Source organism: Passer domesticus, chromosome 21 (genome assembly GCF_036417665.1).
Source record: "Passer domesticus isolate bPasDom1 chromosome 21, bPasDom1.hap1, whole genome shotgun sequence".
Lineage (NCBI taxonomy): Eukaryota > Metazoa > Chordata > Aves > Passeriformes > Passeridae > Passer > Passer domesticus.
The window spans coordinates 3,096,979-3,119,140 of record NC_087494.1 but is presented as its reverse complement, the minus strand read 5'-3'; the positions used below and the strand labels follow the sequence as shown (position 1 = coordinate 3,119,140).

Below are 22,162 nucleotides of genomic sequence, written 5' to 3'. Positions count from 1 at the left end.
CCATCCTCTCCCCCATGGGTCCCTCTCAGTTCTTCCCCATCCCAGCTCTGGCTGCCACTCCACACCAAACCAGCATCTTCCTCCCCCCATGCACCTCTGTCACTCACAGTCTCACTGAGGCACTCTGAGTCATCTTTGGAGTGAAGCTGGCAGCAAAGAGAGGAACCACACAGTCCCACCATGCCCTGACAGTCAGGAAACATTTTATTTCTACGTGTTGTGGGTTAAGACAAAAATATAAACCCCTGCCTTTTCTACAATAGAGCTTAAAAATATTGCAACCTGAGGAAATTAATCTGGAGATCTGGCAAGAGACCCAGCAGAGAGGAGCTCAAACACTTCCGTCAGATGTTTGGGATTTCATCTACAAAAACACATTTCTGGGGAGTGTTTGCCTTTCCTTATGCTCACCTCTGCCCAAAGGTGACGTGTCAGAGGCCATTCCAACATCTGTGGCAGCACTGGATACAAAACACGAGGACAAAGATGTGAAGACTCCAAATATTTTCCAAACCTTATAATTCAAAATGTCTAAAAGTCCCCAGGTCACTCACCTGACTAAGAAAAGCTGCAGCTGAGCAGAGTTATCAGTGGTTTTTGCTGTGGGTGATGTTGCACAAGGAAAGCACCTCGAGCACATTTCTGCTGAGTTTTCCATGCCCAGAGTGCCCTCTTTGGGTTGGCAACAGGGTGTGTTCTTCAAGGTTCTGTCTCTGAGCAACTTCCAAACTGATCCAATAAAAGTCACCTCCTCCAGTTTGGAAGCAAATTCATGGCTGAGCTGAGGAAAGGCACCTCTTGCCCCCAGGGTTCTTTACATCATTTATTCTGTCCTGAATCAAGGGTTGCAAAGCTGACGTTGAGCAGAGATTTTTTTTTTTTTTTTCTGTTGAGGATTCTGCCAAATCCTGCCCAGAAGAATTTCCCACCCTGTGCAAAGATCCTGTCACCTCTTGGGGAGCTGGAGACCAAAGGCCTGAGTCACTGGGAGGGAGGATGGGAACCAGCAGAGCAGGAGAGACCTGTCTTTGGGGAGCTCCATCAAAACCCCACTGATTTCCCTGGCCAGCAGCTACAGATCCTCACCTGAGATGAAGGGAGGAGCAGCTCCAGGAGCAGCTCCAGGAGCAGGGCACAGGACAAAGGGCAGCCCTGGGCAGAGCTGAGCTCCCTCACCAGCCACATCCTCACCCAGCTCAGCAGCTGGGCTTACCCAGAAGCTCCACACAGCCCAAGTGTGGAGTCTTTGTCACGCAGTCCGGCCACAAAAACTCTTCAAAAGCCATGAGTTCTTCACCCACAGTGGTGGAGATGGTGCAAAAATTGCCTGTGGAGGCTCAACTTCCTGGTCAGGCTGCATGGCAGGAGATAAAGCAGCTGGAGGACAACTATGCCAAAGTGGTATCACTGGAGAGCACACAGGAAGCAGCCTGGGGTAGGACAAGCCCTGGCTGAGCCCAGGGCTCAAGAAGCTCCTGACAGAAATGTTCCAACAGCAGCTGCCATTCCAAGCTGCTCCTGAGCTGCACATCAGCTTCAGAGCCCTGTGTGGGATCAGGATAACACACAAAGAAACCTGGGGTAGGGGAGGGAGGCTTTATATTCCTGCTTTATAAATTCCACATGGCATTTTACTCTTGTGCTGGACAGGTATTTCCCTCTCTTCCCCAGAGGGCAAAGGGAATGCTCAAAGGAAAGAGTTTCCTCCTGCTGGGAGGGTGATGGTTGTCCAAGGGCAAAGCAAATCTCAAACTCTCTTCTTTGCCCTTTCCTTTCACGTGGGATTGTTCTTAATATGAAAAATATGAAAATTGATTTCCTTCATGCCTGCTTTACCCATCAGCACAACCCCAAAGACCTGCTTTGGCAGGGCAGGGACATCCAGTGGCCAGGTTTAAAGTGATTTGCAGCAGCCCTGGGCCAGCTCACCTTATCAGGACACTCCCCTGGCCCACAGCCCAGCCCTGGCAGCCCTTTTTACTGAGTCCCTCCCTCTGGAGCAGGCTGGAGGCCAAAGGAATTATCCAGGCAGTGGAGGTGCCCATGACACAGCCTCCCAGGTTCCCAGGACCTCTCCTGGCAGGATGGGCACAGGAGGAGCCCGGCCCCAGCTGCAGAGCTGGAGGTGAGGAGGAGCTCTCTGTGCTGCTGGGAAAGCTTGTCCCAGCCCCGATGCCTCAGGTTTGAGCTTTTCTATTTTTCAGATTCTGTGCTGCTTCAGCGTGTGGGTCTGGGTTCACATCAGGGGATGGTGAGCTCTGTGCACAGAGCAGGGAGACAAAACAATTCCTGCTCCAGCTGGGGACCAAGGACAAAGGATCCAAACCTCAGGCCCAAGAGCACAAACAACGTGGAATGAAGAGAGAAAAACAAGAAGGATGGGACTGCATGGGCTGGGGCTGGAATTGGACAATGAACTCCAATATGCAAATGGAGCAGAGCTGATCAAAGTGACAGACCCCATGACCAGGTGTCCATTTTGTGACCATTTTGGGTTGTGCTGCCCAAGGTGGATCCATAAATCCCTGCTTTATTCTTTAGCTCTGTCTGGCCTCTGTTCTGGCTCAGCCTTCCCAAGGCACAGGGCTGGATGGTCCTTGGGAAAGCAGCAAGTGTGAGCCTGCTGTTCCAGGGCTGCTCCCTCCAGCTGCCTCCTTCCCTGGCTGCTCCAGGGACAGCCCCTGGCACTCCTGCAGCCTGCAAAAGGCCTCTAACACCCAGTTCTTTCACCCAGCTGGAAATACTGGGTGTTAAAAGCTTCATTTTTTTTTTTTCCTTGAAGAGCCTCAGCTTGTTGCTTTGCTTTGTTTAAACAGAGCTTATTTGGCTCTTTGCAGAGAACAGCACAACACGTGACCGAGGACACGAACACTGCCTCTGCTCCCCAGCTGCTGAGGGGACAGAGCCTCTGAGAAAAGCAACAAAAAGCCAGAAAAGTGACAATTCAAGTCCTTGCCAGTGCTCTGGCCACCACAGCATTGTTCCCTTCCTGGTGGGAGCCAACAAAATGTCTCAGGCTGCCCAGGAGCTGCAGCTTCACCTGTGCTGAGTGACCTTGAAGGCAGCAGAACATCCTCAGTTGCAGCTTCCTGAAAACACAGGAAACCTTTACAGAGAGGAAATTGGCCATCTCTACCCACTCCCAGCTGATTTAATGCAACATTCCTGGAGAATGAGCCCAGAGAAAAGGAATTAAGCTCTATAAACTCCATCTCGGGAAATCTCTTTGTGGAAGTTTTCACAGTCATCCAGCCCTGGACTCCTTCAGGGATCATTTTAAGCCATGTTTCATATTTCTGTTTCTAACAGGCAAGGCTGGAAGCAGTTCTGGTCCCACCAACATTCCTGCTATTGGCAACAGATATCCTGCTTGGAATTGTGCCTGCAGCGGGCTGACACCACAGCAAGAGGCAGCAGCAAACACCAACAACTTCCCTCAGCAATCCTACCCCAAAATCCTGGAAAACTTCAAATCGAGATGCCACCATTGCATCCCCGCACCTCAAACCCCCAGCCAGACACTGCTCACATTTCAGAGTTAATGGCACAGTGCATTATATATAATTATGGCCTATTATGCCTTTTATTTACCAAAACATGCTTTGTTTCTATGCCTGAGAATCCTGATTTTCTGAGAGGAGGCAGAGCTGCAGATCCCACAGGGTACCAGGGAGGAGGAGAGGGGAAGAATGCAGAGAAGAAACACACACACAACCACCACGGCTTTTAGGAACAAAATTTATTCCAATTTCAAACAGAGAGTTTATTTCAGGAGAAAGATATGAAAATCAATTTCCATCAGATATTTCTGTAATAAGCGTGTTGCCCAGCAGTCAGAGTGGGATCATTCCAAGAAACAATCACACTCCTGGACTGGAATGAGACAGTTTGGAGTCTGAATAGATCCTGACACTGGGCATCTTATTCAGAAACTCCTTTACCCTACCCTCTTCCCTCCCCGCCCCCCAACACGCACAACAATACATGCATTGCAAATGACAAGGTTTAAAAACAGCATTTTATATAGTATTCTTTTTAAATAGGATAATGTTTAAATTGTCTTAAATCAGGATCCTATAATATACAAGTATAACCAAATAATTTCCACCACATTGGCACTTGTAAAGAGTCTCTGGCACTACTAAAGAAGGGGCATTGGCACAAACCATACTCTTAAAAAACTGGGTGCTGCATAACACACTTTATCTCTGCTGGACTCTAACGACCTGGGCTCTGTACAGGACAATACAATGGTCAGCACACTCCGGAAGTATTTTTTTTTGTCTTTTTTTTTGTTGTTTTTTTTAATTATTTTTTTGTCTTTTTTTTTTTAAACCAATAAAACACATGAAGAAAAACCATAGTTGAACGCAAGGCCAACATTGCTAGGAAGCAACAACAAGAGACCAAAGAATCCAACTCGAGGAGAAGGGGGAGGCAGGAAGGGCAGGAGCTGACACGCTGCAGCTGGAAGGGGCTTTTGCTCACCAGGTAGCCAATCCACATGGAATGGTGCAAGGAAAAGGGATGGTCCTCTGCTCACTGACTTCAAGTTTCAAACTAGTTCCAAGTATGTTGGTTTTTTTTTTCAACAGAACAATGATTAAAAGTGCACAAGGAGCAGAGGTTAGCAAGGAGACCCAACTCCTCAGACTCTGGATTCCCTACAACAACCCAATTTTACCTCTCTTCTGAAAGAGAATTCTGACAGGCCTCACTTTCAGAAAGGTTGATACAGGCAAATTTGGTTTCAAGGTTTGGCACTTTTGCTAGGGCAGGCATTTGCCAGCCAACAGAGACAGGAGCCAGTTTTGCAGGAACACTTCACTGGCCAAGCTGGAGGCACACGAGCAGCTGCTCACTAAGGAAAGCACGTGCTAACACTGCTATCTTCTCACACATGATACAGTCACAGACAACTCCAGGTGACGTGGACAGGTCTGACCCGGTCCTACCCCAGTCCAGAGGAGGTTTCTGAACTCAAGAGCCACTGAGCAATGCTCAGCCCTCCCCTCCCTGCCCCGAGCCACTTCCCAGCCTACAGCCACCCCAAGCAGGTGCCCCACAAGGTACAGCACATTCCCTAAATCCTTGTGCCCACAGCCTCCCACAGTTGCCTGCCAGGATGCAGAGTCACTCTGCAAGAGACAGATGCCAAGATCCCTCCTCCTGTGCCAGGGCAGCAGCTCTTAAAGAAAGGGGAAGGTACAAAACGAGACGAAAAAAGTTTCTGATTCAAGTGGAAGTACCACCATCATTCACCTTGGAAAAGAGAAACTTCTGGGAAGTTATTTTCCAAGAACCTGTGTATCTCAGTGCCAGGCTCATTGCTGGCAACAGCTGTAGTGTGAACCATTTACAAAAGGATCACAGAAGCAGAAGAGGTTGGTGCTGCTGTCTGCTTCAGAGGAACAGCACTTAGAATACATGAAGATGATTATAAATTCCTCTTTATAAGACAATTTCTACAAACTGGATCATTTTGGCATAAAGATGAAAAAAAAAAAAAGCAGTAAAATTGATGCAAAGCTGTCTGACACATGGGAATCCCTCCTCATTCCTCCCAAGGGTTAAATGCAGTCCAGAGCATGGCTAGTCTAAAGAGATGCTATGTTTCCCTCAGCATCACCACTCAGACTGGCTCTTCAACTGTTGGTCCCATGGCTACTGTTCCAACTGGAGCTCTGTAATCACCTGGAGCAGAGCTGGCTCTGAGCACACAGAGGCTTCACTTGCCTACTCTGGAAAATGAGGGACCTAGCAACAGAATTATTCAAAATTACGTCCCTCCACAGTTTAGTGTTCTAGATCAAAGCATCTTAAGCATCTCAGACAGTTAGATTTACTCTTACAACGTTGTGCAAAACACTGATGTAGTGCTCTGTCTACAAAAGAGACAAAATATCAACAGCCCCCTCCAACAGTGCAGCTCGTTTAGTCTTTTTTCTACTGGCAGCCTTCAAGGGGGCAATCTGGTTGATCCAGAGAATTTGGACCCAATGCTAAGTGTTGGAATTGAACCAGAAGCATCAGTGATGGCTGACTGACACACGTCCACACGTGGGTCTCACCTCCTGCTTCCCACTCTCCTCTCCCTGCCTTGCCAATGCACTTCTTCCTCCCGGGCTGGCAGCAGCCCTGCAGCACCTTGACTTGCCTCAGCTCCTGCAAAATAAAGCTCCCAATGTGCAAAGGCTTCGTCTCACCCTGCTCAGTGGAGGTTCAGGTGGCATTCAGAACCCACAACTGCATCCACTCTGCCTTGCAGCTAGAGCTGCTGCCTCTCTCCTCCTCTCCTGCTGCACCAAGTGCAGCCAGGGCAGGGCTCTCTGCATTCTGCAGCAGCCACAACAATCAACCACTGCTACCAATCAACCACTGCTACCAATTAACCACTGCTACCAATTAACCACTGCCACCACCATGATCTCAGGCACCCTGCAGCAAGGATGTGTGCAAGTCTTCCAAAGAGGATCCCATACTCCTCCAAAGAGGGACACAGAGGGGAATGCATCAAGAGGAGGGACAGAAGTGCTGCTCCCTCCAAGTAAGAATCCCAGCAGAGCCTGCCACCCTCCAGCTCTGGTCCTCTGAAACTCTGCAAGCTGGACAAGGCTGAGGAATTCTTACCAAGTCATTCACACACTGGCACAAAATGCAATAAAACAAGGCTTGATTGCTATTAGGCAGCAAGAAAAGACCTAGAGGATGGCACAAGACTAAGGTTTTCAATCCAGGCAAAGTCTGATGCTGGAATGCCACAACCACTCAGTGTGCTTTTGGTAACTGCTGCATAGAGAAGTTGCTCATTGATGTCAAAAACTCTACCCAACAAAACAGTTCCTCTCTGCAGACTGAGCCTTGTGCACACATGGCCACGTGCTTGTGGTGTGGGTGGGATGTGTTTGTGTGTGTGGGGAAAGAAAATAAAAAAAGAAATAAAAAAAGAAATAAAAATGAAATAAAAAAAGAACAATTACAGTCAGGCACTTCCCCAGGCTCAGCAGCTATTGCTCCAAGAGCTTCCATCATTTGTAGTCCATGAACAAAATACAGCAACACATAGCAAACTATGTATAGAACATCAATAATTTAAAAAAAAAATCACAGTCTCCATACCTTTTATAATTGATAACAAAAAATTACTCAGAACATATAAAGAATGGAAAAGTGATGGCTTTTTTTTTTGTTTGTTTGTTTTGCCTTTTTCTCTTTTTTTTTTTGCACAATAGTTGGAGAGCAATCGCTCCTCCCCAACATTTCATCACAGTGAACCATGGAGCGTGTCCTGGGGAAGGGAAAGAAGGAGGGCAAGGAAGCAGGATTAGCAAATTACACCAGAGGCACCCTATAGCACAAGGCAAAGGGACCAGTAGCATTCTGCACTCCCACAGTCCAGTGAATTCACAATCTCAGCTGGAAAGTGTTGGGGATTTTTGTTTTTCTCTACATATACCATGGGGATGAAAGGGGGGGGAAAAAAAAAAAAAGTGGCTTAGCAACAAAGGAAAGATCAAGATGAGGCTGCCTTAGCTGCTTGGCAAAAATTAAGAAGTAAGCAAGGTGCTGAAGAAATGAGGCATATCCCCGTTAACTGTGACATAAAAGCAATTTGTTAAAAATATGAAATCAACTACTCTGTGGACAGAGACATGAGACTCCAGGATAACACCGAGCACTTGCCACTCCACAGATCAGACAATTTGCAATCATTACATCATCAAAAATTAAAACTTTTTTTTTTTTCCTGTCATATTTAAAATTTCATTTTTTTGTCTTTTCTTCACAAAGAAGCCTCTCAAGGGGCAAGAGCAGAGCAGGTCAAACCAGGTTGTACTCCTTCAGGTTGAGCTGTAGGATGGTGTCCTTGACAGCTGCAAAGACGAAACGGATGTTTTCTGTGTCTGTGGCACATGTGAAATGGGAATAGATGATTTTATCACTGTCGGGATTTAAATCCACAAACATCTTGAGGATGAACTCACGGGCTGCCTGTGCATCCCTCTGTGGGCCTGCAGCAAACAGAGACACCAGTGAATGGATTCACTCCCACGCACCCCCCAGATCCATAGCACTTTTTTCCTATGGGTTACAGAGCTTTAAAGAAGAAATTAAGATGATTTATGTGATGAAAGCTCCAAGAGATGAAGTGTCTTATGCTTTTCAGCTGTCTAACCAAATCCCAGAAGGGCACTGGGCACTTTGCAGTTTTGATGGGTCAGTTCAGACCCTGCTGTGGAATTCAGACCTTGGAAGAACCCAGGGTGGGAGCATCCACTGGGAACAGTGGCAGGTGCTGGACAGACACCACTAAATGCTCTCCCATGGAAATGGGGTGTACATTTCTTCCTAATACAGGTGGAGCTCACAGGCTGAAAGACACAAGTGTGAATTCTGGAAAGAAGGGTTACTGCCAGTCAAAAGCACAGTCACTCTGATCCAGCTGGTCACCTCACAGGAGCTAAAAATGGGAATTTGGGCCAGTTTTTAATTCACATTGCTGACAACTCCCCAGAAAATAGCCCCCTACTGCAATTTCTTTCAGAGGACTGCTGATGTTGCATGGCAAACACCATCTCTTGAGAGGAAATCAATAGGGCAACCTCCCACTTACAGGCCATGCAGCATCCTTGAAGGAGCTGCTTGCAGGAAAAAAATGAAAGTACAGGACACCCCTGGAAGCTGGGATCTGTCTCCAGCTGTTAAAGCTCCATTTGAAGTTTGGAACCCCACAAACTCCATCCCCTGTTTGGGAAGGAGCTCTTCAGCCACTCCCAGCCTGCTGGAAAAACTTGGTGTTCCCTCCAGAGCTCCAAGCAGGAACTCCAGATGTGGGAGGACACACCAAGAGCAATTTCACTGGTCCTCCAAAAGATGAAAGCTGTTTGCAAGGTGGCAATTCTTCCTTTACCTCATATTTTTTAAGCAAATAATTACAGAACTAATACATGAGAGCATGGCAGGAAGAATATTGTCTGATTTATTCTCCACCCCTTTGATTTTATTTTCAGCCCTGTACAGGTGTGTTACCAGCCAGCTTTAAATGCACTCAACTGAAGAGCCTCAAATAATATTCTGGCTAAGGAGTTTTGTTTCAGAAGGGAAATTCTCTGTTTCACATAGATATTATTTTCCCACAACAGCAGATGGCATGCTAATAAGAATTTCAAGCTGCAGGAAGATTTTTTTTTTTAACACCATCATTTAAACAACTTGGGTATTTGACCAGCTGGTTTCTCAAAACAAAGACTCAAAGTCACCTCTTGACTAGAGGGTTAAAAGGTCCACAAAACCAATAAACTGCCATGAAACTGGTTATAGGTACAAGTTAATTGTGCATATTGGAGGGGATAATTCTTCATCTAGGAGAGGCTCATTGTTTGATCATCCTATCAGATTCCACCTGTCTATTCATGATTAAGGTATTTTTGTGATGTTTTCTTATTGCTGTAGGCATTCTTTCTCCAATTAATGTCTTCACTTCTAGATCTGAGTGTTCTTTAAAAAACAATTAAGTTTTAACCCAATCACCCCCACCCCACCAAGTGTTCCCTCTTAAAAAGTCACTCACCATCAAACTCTGGGAAATAGTCAACAAGGTGGGAATACAGGATCTTGTCTTCCAACAAATCTTTCTTGTTGAGAAAGAGGATGACAGAAGAGTTTTGGAACCATGGGTAAGTTATAATGGTTCGAAAGAGAGCTTTACTCTCTTCCATCCGGTTCTGAAAGCACAAAAAGAAAGCCCTGTTTTCACAGAGGAGCACTAAAATGCCTTTCTGCTGCCTGCACATGCACTCAGATCTGGAGTAATTCAGCATCTCAAACATTATACACAAAATACTCGGGCCCCAGGTAGATGCTGGTTCAAGCTGGATCAGTAAATGGAAAGGAAATGCAAAATCTGAGGGACTCAAGCTTCATTTATTTGCCAAGCCTTTCACATCAAAAGACTTTTAAAAAAGTCATTTTATGCTTTAACAGTCATGTGAGAGGACTGTCCAATGGTACTTTGTGAGCATATTTTGACTACTAGAAAAAGAGCAACTATTGTTATCTAATAGCAAGTTTTTGATCTATTGGCAAGTGCCAAAATTCAGATTTGCACCTTCAAAGAGTGCAGTCATCACCTCACAAGACAGCAAAGCCTGAAGTGCAGGAGGGGAAGGGGTGATTTGGGAGCAGTGCATGGCACAAGGGACTCTTCAGATAATTTCATTTTTCACTTGAGAAGTCCAGATGATTTGAATGCCCTCTGCCTTTTCCATCCTCAGGGACATCATGACCCGTGGAGGCTCATGTTCCCTTTGCAACAAGAACTGAAGGCCAAAACCAATAACAGCAGCTAATCCAGCTTGGCACCAAGCACCTGGGTACCAGCCTTCAAGGAACTACAAAGACATTCCTCCCTCTTTCCCTTTCTTCCTCCCTCCTGCAGAGTTCCCATTCTTTGGCTCACCTCATTATCAGATTCCACCAGAACTTGGTCATATTCACTAAGTGCTACTAAAAACATGATGGAAGTCACATTTTCAAAGCAATGGATCCACTTCCTTCGTTCTGATCTCTGACCTCCAACATCCACCATTCTAAGGAAGAGAAGTACACAGAGTGTCACAGAGGAGCTGCACTTCTCTGAATGCAAAGGACCAGCAAACAACAAGAATTAATTTGGCTCTTTACCATTCCTGTTAACCTGGCACAGGGATGTGACAGCTCTGCCTGTCAACAAAACCATCAAGTTTATAAAATATGGTCCAGAAATGCAGCAAACTGAAAGAATGGCCACAGGTGAGTGATGCCAAATTCACCCTTGACCATTTTTGTTGCATTCTGCTCTGGTTTGCTCAGCAGCAGCCTTGAGTCTGAAAAGACAAGTCCTTCAAAACTGTGCTCTGTCACATGAGCAAACTATTTTTATTTTTAATTAAAGCACCTGCTTGCCTCAAAGCTTCTCCCCCACCCAAATCTTTCTTTCTTTAGTTGTTACACTTTTGTTGGAATGTGCTGTTTAACAGCCAAGCACTTCAGCCTCTCAGCTTCAAGTCCCACCTGTACAGTACACTAAAGTTATTCTGGCACTCACCTGAAGTGCCACACGTGGTTCACCTTTGATAAAATCCTACACCTCCTCCCTAGGTCAGCAAACCAGAACAGGGAGAGGAGAATTCTGCATTTCTGTAACCAAATGGTTTAAGAGAGGGAATGCAGGTTCCTTTATTCCTCTCTGGCAATGCCACACTGTGGTGGGGGAGGGCAGAGAGCACCCAAGCACCAAGAGAAACACAGGAATATTGCTGAGCTCAGCCTGGCCATGCCAGGCTCAGTTGCTGGCTGAAGCCTGCAAAGACCCTCTCTTGCTGCAGCAGCACAGGCAGCAGGTTTTTTTACCTGAGAGCACAAGGGAGGCACAGAAAACCAGCTCTCAAGCAGGTGCTGGGTACAGGGAAGCATTCCTGCACAAAAACTGTCAGCCCTTGGTGGCTTCAGCTCTCAACACATCCCTCGGCTGCCTCACAAACCACAACTTCAGCAGTGCAACCCTTCCCAGGAAGGACACCAAGATGGTTCCCTGGCTGTGAAGTGCCACTGATCCCAAAGCAGGCTGAGTTCTGAATTTTGAGTTTTCTGACAGCCAAAACATCAGACCACCCCAACTAGCACCCACCACACATCCACTCAAACCACGTGGCCACACTGAAGCAAGCCACAGTTTATCCTTGCTGAAACCACGTCCCTGGTGCCCCAGCTCAGCTGTAACTTGAAGACACCTCCAGTACCTGAAGATAATATTCTCTAGGTCAAAGGGGTACTCTATGATCCCGGTTGTAGGGACTCTAACCCGTAGCACATCTTGCTGAGTTGGTAGATATCCTGGGGTAGCAATACGATCCACATCGCTGAGATAGCTGCAAGCAGGACAGTGGGAAAAGATAACAAAGGGACAAGAGAAAACTTCCTTAGGTGCAGCACATAAAGATGCAGATGTACAAACTGCTACGTGAAGTTTCTCTGTAGCCTAATGAGAAAGGCAGAAGTTGTCTGAATGATTTTAAATACGGTGTGGAAAAGTGAGAGAGAATATTTTTGGGGGACAGTAATTCACCAGCCAGCCCCCTTGGAGGATAAACAGACACACTAAAAACAACTAAAATCCACTCTGGATAAGAGTGGGGAAGACAATCTTTACTGCAGAGGAAGTTTAACCACAGCAGATGCTTTATGTTTCAGGATCAAGTCTCATCTGAGGTTTTATACTTAAAAATGTAGAAACATCCTCTGTACATTGCCAAACTTAATGGATTTGTAATTAATAAAATCTGAGTTACACATGGCAAACTTGATGAGAAGGAGCAGCACTCCTGCTGCCCAAGAGCCAGGATCAATACAGATGGAATAATGTGGGGATTCCGGCCTCAGGTACATCCTGAAGCAGATGCATGAACACCTTTACACCCACCAGAACACCTCAGACTCTCAGGAAAAGCAGCAAATGATAAGGAAACAAACCCTGGACTTCAATAAATAAAATGTGGACAGGTATTATTTGTTAGAGCATCACTCCCACCACAAGCATGCCAGTGATTGTACACTTACTATTTAGCTGAGTCAGAAAGTTGATATTCTCTTCTCCTGTCATAACACTCTTGTATTCCAGGGTCATTCCACAATGTTTTAATTGCACTTACATATGGCTGCTCAAATGTCATGACCTTTTCTACATCCACTTCTCGGATCAGCACTGCATTGGCCTGGAGATTGAAAAAAAGACAAAGAAAAGAGAGAAAAAGTGAAAAAAACCCCAAAACTGAAGGGCAAAAAACATCCACCCTCCAACGGCTAAGCAAAGGAAGGACTATAATATCTACCACAGCCTGTGGTGTCTGGGAGGTGATTATCCACACCTAGGGGCTTTTACCAATTCCCCCAATAAATAAAAAACAAAGGGAAGTTCTGCACAAGTTACAGCAAGCAAAAGTTGGCAGATTTTATTTATCAGAACCCCTCCACCATGCCTCACATAAAGCACAGGCAAAGCTTTCTCACACTCTGCCTATTCTCACCACAGACAGGAAAGAGGCACCATCTAATCCATACAAACAATTATTCAAAATCAGCTCCAAGACATCATGTGATAGGTCAGATAAAACACAACTTCAAAATATTAAGGATGCTAAGGATTAAAAAAAGCAAAATATGCTAAAAAAAAATCTCTTTTCCTGGTATGCCCTCACTCTAACTGTCCTCCCCCTCAAAAAGATAAAATAATTTAGATCAGATCTGTCTAAAAGTAATTCCTGGTCCCAAAATCAGTATGTTTCTGTGGTTGAGACTGAAATTCTTCAAGAAATGTTTGTACCCTTGGTCAGTAGCTATCAGAAAAACAGGAGCAGGGGTTACTACCAGCACAAGTCTGTGTCTTTTGGGTCCAGCATATATTTTGCCAGCTTCAAGTTCCAATAAGAACAGCAACAAATGCAAAGAAAATGCCAACACATTTAACAGCCCTGAATCCTTGAAATGAGCAAAAATAACACCCCTCCTATCCCTTCACATCCCAATCCCTTGCTCCCACCACTCACTAGGCACACCAGTGCACCGACCATGCAAAGTTGCTCAATCCCTTAACACAACCAAGTAAAAGGAGTTGGGTACCAAGAAAATGTCATAAAAAGTTTATAGAAAAAGAGTTCAGGAAGGTTGAGGTTGCAATGCAGGAAGACACAAAGAAACAAGAACTCAAAATCCTCGCTGACTAAAGATATGTGCAAAAACTGACAAACTTACCTTGTTCTGTTCATATTTGTACAGAATCTTCAGGGTTTCCATGGCTCTTATCATAGACTGCATGGCAGTGAAGATGTTTTGGTACACCAGCTTGGTGAAGCCTTTTTTGTCTTCTTCAGAGTAGCCTGAGCCATGAATTATACGCATTTGCTTAATGAACGTGCTTTTCCCACTCTCCCCAGTGCCTACAGGATGCAAAGAGGGAGTTAGGAGCCACCAGCAGCAAATCCACGACAGATGAAAGCTCCTATCACTACACCCAAGCACACATCACTCCCAACCCTCTTTCTGTCACTTCCCAGACTGGTGAAAAGGCAGCCTGGATTGTTAGGGACACGGCAGCATGGAAGGAAGACACCTTGTCCTTTAGAGCAGCCTTCAAAAGTAGCTCTTATTCCAAATCTCACGTTACAGCCACTCCCACACGTCCTGCGTCAAGAGGCCCTTGCCCGTCACACCTGACCTATTCCCAGATACTCCAGCAAGATGCTACAACCAGCCAGGAAGGGCCTGGACACACTCTCAAGCCAGGAAAGTGGCACAGATTCAGCAGTGAATGGCCAGGAGAAGCCCAGCAAACAGCAAATTTTGTTTTGTTCTAATTTGGCACAAAACGTTCTTTGCCTTATACGCGCCGTGTCTTTTCACAGGGAAGAACCAAACACAACAGGAAAAAAATAAATCAACTCTAAAGGAGAACTGAGCTGAAGAAACTCTGTTTGCCATGGAGAAAGCAGGCAGCACAGAAGGTTTGCTGCTCGGGGCTGAGCCCACAGCCTGCCTGTGGCAGGATTGCTGCGATCCCGCTCTGGATGCGAGGGAGTTAAAAATGGCGTCTGGCAGGGAGAGCAGAGTAGGCCACTGCTCCAGCTGTCGGTGCCGTGCCTGGGTCCCCACGGGCTGCAGCCTGCTCAGCAAGGCCACTGCTTCCTTCTCTTCCTTCTTTTTCAGGTTTTACTGCCGGGCTGGGAGCAGCTGGGAGGGCAGGACACGGCACAGGGCAGCGCTTCCTGCACCGTCACCCGGGCAGGTCCTTCCACTCCCACATTTATGGCCCCACAGGAGTGTCACTCGGCATGTGAAGGCCACCAGACTATGATACCAAAGGACAGTGGGAACTTTCTAACAGGGTGAGCAGGGGGGAGAAACGCCATCAGACGGCACCCAAGCAGTTCCAGAGAATTGCTAAATTCACAATTCAAGCGGGACGTCCCCGGTGACATCGCCCCGTGCACAGAGTCCCTTGTGGAGGGGACACCCGGGCCAGGTCCCACTTGGGATGGGCTCCCCTCCACATCTCAGCAGCCTAAAAGCACACCACTACGTTTCTGAGGAGTGCTTTTGTTCCATGTTCTGAAATTTGCTATCATTATGCAGGATATTGATAAAAAACCCACACCTCTCTAACACAGTGGCCCAGCTCACCTGACTACCGAGACCAAAAACTCAAAATATATCATGCCAGTGATACAAATCCTTTTGACCTGGAGTTAAAATGCTGGCAGAGCCCTGGCTCTCCCCACAGGTACCACCAGATCCTCCTCACACCAGGGGAGAGATGGATTCAGACACGATCTCATTCATCCCAATACACAATTAATACTCCTATGTAGATACTCAGTTACTCATTTTATCTTGGCAGGCTAAAAGGCAAACAAATAAAAATGCTCAGATAAAAAGCAACAAGCACCTAACTAGAAGCAGAATGTTTGAAATGAACAGCAAGAACTGACAGAAATCACGTCAGCAGAGCCAGAAATTAGCACTGTAGACATTATCAATATGCAGCAAACTATCTCCATCTTGAATACAAAGGTGCACCCTAAGTGGGGGAAAAACTGGAAACTGAGATCTCTTGTGGTTTCTGTCAGTGTGGTGAGAAATACTTCCTTGTCTTTTACCACAGTGACCAAAACTGAGAGGAAAAAAAAAAATAAGGTGCTGCTTCAAAGCATTTCAACAATGAAAATATATTAAAAAAAAAACCCTCAACACCAGATCTTTGCTTGCTTCAGGACTTAAGAGTTCAAACACAGATTCTTCCTGCCACTCCATCATGCCCTTTTTGGTTTGGGGGTTGGTTTTGCTTATTGGTGGCGGGTTATTGGTTTGGTTTTGGGTTTTTTTTTTTTAAGTTGCCTTTTGCTTTCCCTGAGGCACAGCACTACACCAGCAGGTTACGAGATCTGGTGGGCAAGATCTACAACTCTCAGAGCACAAAATCCTTTTTTATACATATAATATGACAGGAGATAATCTGAATTCACCAGTTCTTCTGCCAACACGTGAAAGCAGCAGAGTTTACAGTAACTTCCTAATGATCCCCTAATAAATATATTGCTCAGTCAACAGTATCCCATGCTTAATCACAAGCAATTTTTGAACAAAATACCCTCCCCACCCAGTAAAAAGACAAATTACTACCTTGTACCAGATGGCAATGTCCAACACCTTGATTTTCTTATTAACAGGTTCATCTTTGATTAGCACTGTTATTCTTCACCTCAATTTTCTGTTTTAGGCTTCAACAAAGTAACTGTCACCAGATGTAGTGACAAGAAAAATGTAACAGTTTCTACAAGGTGGAAACTCCCTCTGCACACTCCAAATTTTGGAGATTTTGGGAAAGCCCTCTCACTAAGCCAATCACTAACACTTGTGAATATAAGAACTGCATAGAACAGGAGCAACACAGAAGAAATCCCTGTGAGCAGGGAGAGAGAACACAGGTTACCTGTGCCAGCTGAAGGTGGGCAACGTGCTGTGCCCAGTGAAAAGCATCCTGCAAAAATTGTCTACACCCAGAAGTATTGCTTATCCATTAATAACCACCTTCTATATTTTTTTTTTAATTTGATGCAGAATCTGTATCTTTCAGAAAAGCAGAAAGGATTCTTGAGCAATCTGAATTCTTCCTAAAGTGAAATATTTAGATCCAGTGGGATCTTCTTAACCCAGATCTATCCTATAGCGACAACCTATTTTGACACAGCTGCTTCTGTGGGACTGCTTCTAGGGAAGCATGAGAGTGAGGGACACCTCCAAGAAGCCTCACAGAAACTGCCACAGCATCTCCAAAGAGCAGAAATGTGAAGCCCTCGGTTTTACCTTCCACACAAAGAACAGCAATACTTTAATTGTGGAGGATTTGGGGTGAAAAGGAAAGCCCTGGGGTTTACTTGACAGCTATCACCAGGCACAGGGTGGGTACTGGAGCCCTCCAAGGGGCTGGGCACACACAGCAAAGTGGTTTTTATCACAAGGGTCAGCCTCCTTCTTCACCTGGACCTTAATGGCTTGTCAGATCCATCAGATCTGCTCGATTTCATCTCAAGATAATACAGTATTCATGGCACAAAGCAGGACATATCTGACACACAAGCAATGCTAAATCACAGCACGCATGAAAACTGAAAGTTCGGTTTAAATTTTGGGGCTACCTAGGCACGAACGCCCAACTCACTGCTGAAGGAGGAGGCACATGCCTGCAAGTCCCAGTCTGCAGCTGACTCCCCATGCCTGTAAACTCATCTGAGCACGGCACAGTTACCCATCAGCACGGCAGCACTCCCGTTTCCACCCCAAGACCCAGATTCTCGGGGCTGCACAGGTGATCTCCACCTCTGCCCACCGCGGGCACCTCCTCACCCAGCACCCAGCACCCAATTCCTGCTGCCCCGTGCCCTGCAGAGCCGCCACCCCGCGCTCCCAGCGCTGCCCCAGGGGAAACTCTGTGCTGGGGGAGCCGCAGGCCCGATTTCCCACCGACAATCCTGAACAGCACCAACTCCACCAGCGGATTCCCACACGCCAGCACGCTGCCGAGAAATCGTCCCCTCGAGACAAATTTCACGCGCCCCTGTGCGCGCCCGCCTTCACAACCAGGAATTCCAGCCACTCAGTTCCTGCTCGTGTCAAAACCCATTTTGACAGCGGACGCATCGCGAAAATCAAACAAAGGGCGGCCAATGAGGCGGCCCGGCCCCGCACGGCTCGGGAGCGGCCCCGAGCGCCGGGCTCCAGGCGGGGATGGCTCCCGCCGCTCCCCCGCCACACCCGCTCCCCGCCCGGCCCGGCCGGACCGGCGCCGCGCTCCTCACCCAGCAGCAGCAGCTTCAGCTCGCGCCGCGCGTCGCGCTTGTCCCTCCGCAGCTGCTTCTCGATCTCGGCGTTGATGCGCTTCGACTCCTTCACCTCGTCGCTCAGGCAACAGGCCATCATGGACTCCAGAGTCATGGTCGCGCCGCGGCCGGGACGCCCCCGCCCACCCCCCCACCCCCCCGGCACCGACCACCGTTCTCCGCACGGCCGGCAGCCCGGCCCGGCCCGGCCCCGCGCCCCCTTCCCTCCCCACCCTCCCGCCCTGCGCGGCGCCGGCCCGGCCCGGCCTCGCCCCGGCCCCGAGTGCTGCGGCCGGGCCCAGCGCCAGCGCCGCCGCCCCCGCGCCGCTCTCGCCCGGCTGCGCCGCCGCTCCCTCCGCACGGCTCCGCCGAGACACCGACGAGCCGGCGCAACCCAACCCGCTGCCGCCGAAAACAAGCGCTGACTGACAGCGGCCGCGGCCAATGGGAGAGCGCGGCGCGCAGCGGGGCGGGCCCGGACGGGCGGGACGCGGCGCCGCGGCCAATGGCAGCGCAGGGTTTGGTTGGCCGGTGGCGGGGGGGGCGAGGGAGGAGGGCGCACGGACGCGCGTTCCTGGAGCGGGGCGGGGCCGCCGGGCATTGTGGGAAGGTGGCGGACCGGGCGCCCATGGTGGGGCGGGCCGGGATGGCAGCGGAGCCTCCCGTGAGCGGAGCCGCCGCCTCCCCTCGCCCTCTGTGGGCCAGGCCGGGCGGGCAGGGCCTTGCCGGCCGCTGGGATGGCGGCACAGGGCGGGCTCGGAGCGGGCCGGGCCGGAGCTGCGTGGGCCGGGCGCGGCTCAGCCCTCAGGACCCGGCAGGGAGAGGCTGAGGCGGGCCGGGCCGTGCTCCAGGCTCCGGCCGTGTCCCTGCACAGCACACCGAGCCGCTCCCGGCCCTGCCAGCTCGCCATCTCCGCTCGGAGCTGCCTGTCCCCGCTTTCCTCAGTGCTCCCCGCCAGGTGCTGCTGAGCTGGGGCAGCCCCTCCAGCCCGGAGCCTCCCCTGACCCACAGCCCTGAGATCGCTCTGGTGCTGCCAGGGCAGCCCCTGGGCCCTGCCCCAGGCACAGCCCCTGCCACCTGGGCTCTCCACACACACAACCCTCCTGCCCTGCCCTGCCCGGGGTCTGTATCTAAATGTCTTTTTGGAGGTCCAAAAAAGCACCACAGAGCTGTTCCATACCTGCTTTCCTCGTTACCAGCTGGCTCATGCAGCGGTGTGCCAGTCCTTGCCTCTTGGCAGTTTGGCTGAGACAGAAACACAAGATACTCACGAACAACAGGTTCTATTTTCCACTTGAATTCTCCCTTATACCTGTGCTATTCCCATGAGCTCTTTGCCTCAGACAAAATAAGTTTCCAAATTTTTTTTTCATGGTTTGGCCTTTAGCAGCATCAATGCTGACCTCCCTTTGTTACATTCTCCTGTTTCCCTCCCAGCAGGACTGTTCCTCCCTCATCACACACCCCAGCAAAGGCCACCTGCTCATTTTACTTTGGCAGCTAAAAAATCATTCAAATCATTCATTGGCTCCTGCTGATGAGAAGTTTGGGTCCACAGAAGTTGAGTTTTGATGAGTCCTGATCAAAGTGTGATTTAAGAATGACAGAACTGCCAGTCTCCAAGCAACAACAGCCCATCCACTCCCTCCCTTTCTGCCCTAATGGAAAAGTTTTGGAGCCCTGAGATTTCCCCCAGCTCCGTCACCAGTGCAATTCCCTGGGCTCCATGTCCCTGTTCCTGCAGAAAGCTGATCCTGAAGGTGCCAGGCCACTTCCAGAGCAGCTGTTCCCATGGCCCACATCTGCAGCAGTCAATGCTGAGCCCAGAGATCTCCCCCATTTGTTTACAGAGAGGAAGAGCCCGTGGAGATGGGATCCCAAAGACATGCAGACACATTCCAGCACCATCCCTTTTCTCCATTCTGGCCCCATTTCTTGGCTCTTTGTGGGTTCCAGAGGGGAGCAGGCGTTGCCAGCAGGTCAGGGAGGTGATCCTGCCATATCAGGCAGTGTCCCCTGGCTGGGTGGTAAGTGGCATAGACTCCATGATTCACAGAAGGCTGATCAGTAATAATCTTTATTAAGAAACCCATTGTTCTTTTAGAGAGTTACAATACAGGTGTGCTTGATTGGTCCTTTAATTAAAACACCACCACCATTAGTTAATTAGGGAACCAGCCTTTAGTAAACAAATCTCCATAACACATTCCACATGTTCACAATACCAGGTACAACAAGATAAGAATTGTTTCTCGTTCTTTTCTCTGATCTTCTCACAGAATAATACCTGGGAAATAATGATCTTCTCCCAGAATAATACCTGGGAAAATTATCTGTTTCTCTCTGTGGCCAAAGAGCTGCTGCCACACTGCCAGGCTGAGGGAGCTGGGTGTGCTCAGCCTGGAGAGGACCAAGAGGGGATTTTACCAATATCCATAAATATCTGAAGGGAGCTGCCAGGGGATGGAGCAGTTCCTGCCCAGCTGCTGAGCAACAGGACAATGAGCAGAAGCTGATGCACAGCAAGTTCCACCTTGAACATGAGGAAGAACTTTGCTGTGCTGCTGACACAGCACAGGTTGCCCAGAGTGGTTGCAGAGCCTCCTTCTCTTGTGATATTCAAAGGAGGAATGTGTCTGCACTCTCCCTGGGTGCTGATGGGGACCAGGGACCCAGCTGCAGAGCACGTGTCAAATGTTTCATCCTCCCCCAAAATTAATTTTACAAGTTCTTCAATTGCCTGTCACAGGAAGATGCCACGAGATTGGAATTCTCTGAACAGAGGAGGAAAGGCACTGAGATCAAACAACGCTGACAAATGCAGCCCGTGACAGCAATTGCTGGATTAGTTTTTTTAAACCTTATGTTTCACATCTGGTTTGTCATGGTGTTGTAGGTGGGCTCAGTGCACAGTAAACTAGGATAACAAACCTACATTTTCTGTGATCCTTTCATCCCCTACGATCCCAAAACACATCATTTAATTGCACTCAACCTGCACACAGATTTCATAAATAAAGGAATGATGAATTAGCATAGCTGCTGCAGCATTCACACAAGTTACTAAGACACAATCTCCTTGTGCAATCAATCCAGCCTCATGCTTCAGTGTTTGTCATAAATTGAGGTCAGGAAGAAATATTCTCCCTACCTGGAGGAGTGCTGCTGAACTAGCCGAGTACAGAAAGGCTCTTAAGGGTGTAGCAATCTGTCTTCCCTCAGAAACTGCTGCAGAAATTCATTTGGTGCAGCTCCAGTGCAGCAGATGAACGCTGATCCTGCACAGGAGCAGCAGGAATCTGCCTCAATGAGCCAGCAGGAAAGCCTGGCTGATCCTTTTGACCCTAAAATTGGTATCTGGCTCCTCCCTTCGTCCAGCCAGGGAGCCAGAGGAGGGAGGGGACAGTCCTGCCCCCGGCCATGCCCACAGCACAGGTGGGCCTGCTCAGGAGCTGCTCCTTTGCCCATCCCAGCCCCGGGGGTCACTCCCTGCAGGCTCACTTTGGGTTTCACATGCAGAGAGATTCACACACTGCTTCTGCAAACTGATTGTGCTGGGAAGCTTCTCGTGACCAAAGGGTCAGTGGATTCCCCTGCACCTCCTGACTGTCTCACAGCTCCAAATTTCCTGCTTATCTCCCACCAAATGCCTCAGGGACACCACCCAGGGAGCAGGTTCAGGCATCCTTGCCATGTGCTTCCTAATCACGGCTCAGCTGCAAAATCCCTTTCCTGCTTCCTGCAAGGAGTGTGAACTGTTCCTTGCACTTTGGCTGGTAAAAAGGATGATAATTACCCCTAATCAGTCTGCAGCAAAAACACAGGCCGCAGCAGAAGGGGGGGGTGGGGGGCAGCCACCACGAGGAATGGAGCCCAATTATTCCAAGTCACTGATAAAACGGGATCAAAGAGGGTAGGAATGTTTTACCAGCTGTAAAAAGCCTGCCTGGACCAAGGAGAAAAGCCCTTTCTGCCTACAGACCATTCCTGGCTCGGACCTTATGCACATCCAGGGACAGTTTCTCATTTTTCTTCTCGGTGTAGGCGAGGAATTTGGGCTGCTGTTCATTTCTGCCTCTGAGAGCAAGCAGCAAGACAGTTTCAGCAGGGAAATGAGCACGGAACCGTGGGCACACAGTGCAGAACAAATGCCCTGTCTGCTGCCCGTGCGGGCACTGAGGTGCTGGGACTCTGCTGTGTGCCATCAGGGGCACCTGGGGGTCCCAGGGGATGGAGCAGCTGGGGCTGGGGGT

At 48.6% G+C, this 22,162-nt stretch overlaps 1 protein-coding gene across 2 annotated transcripts; it reads right to left on the bottom strand.

Moving 5' to 3' along the window:
- Positions 1-3,721: 3,721 nt before the first annotated feature.
- GNA11 (G protein subunit alpha 11) lies at positions 3,722-21,186 on the bottom strand. Of its 2 annotated transcripts, none has more exons than XM_064396177.1 (7): positions 21,061-21,186; positions 13,789-13,973; positions 12,598-12,752; positions 11,781-11,909; positions 10,460-10,589; positions 9,572-9,725; positions 3,722-8,012 (listed from the first exon to the last, which is right to left on the bottom strand). In XM_064396177.1, exons 2-7 carry the CDS (start codon positions 13,933-13,935, stop codon positions 7,822-7,824), a joined length of 906 nt encoding a protein of 301 aa, XP_064252247.1. In that variant the 5' UTR covers positions 13,936-13,973; positions 21,061-21,186; the 3' UTR covers positions 3,722-7,821. The 2 variants fall into 2 exon arrangements, with proteins under 2 accessions (XP_064252247.1, XP_064252246.1); XM_064396176.1 differs by lacking the exon at positions 21,061-21,186 and adding an exon at positions 17,889-18,079.
- Between the last annotated feature and the right edge of the window lie 976 nt (positions 21,187-22,162).

What these genes read in the sequence shown, in the direction of transcription:
- GNA11 (XM_064396176.1), bottom strand. Translation starts at nt 18,024, where the DNA reads ATGACTCTGGAGTCCATGATGGCCTGTTGCCTGAGCGACGAGGTGAAG. An exon ending in ACAAATATGAACAGAACAAG is followed by an intron (nt 12,753 to 13,788) that starts GTAAGTTTGTCA and finishes TTCAATCTCCAG; the next exon opens with GCCAATGCAGTGCTGATCCG. An exon ending in CTTTCTGACTCAGCTAAATA is followed by an intron (nt 11,910 to 12,597) that starts GTAAGTGTACAA and finishes TCCTGCTTGCAG; the next exon opens with CTATCTCAGCGATGTGGATC.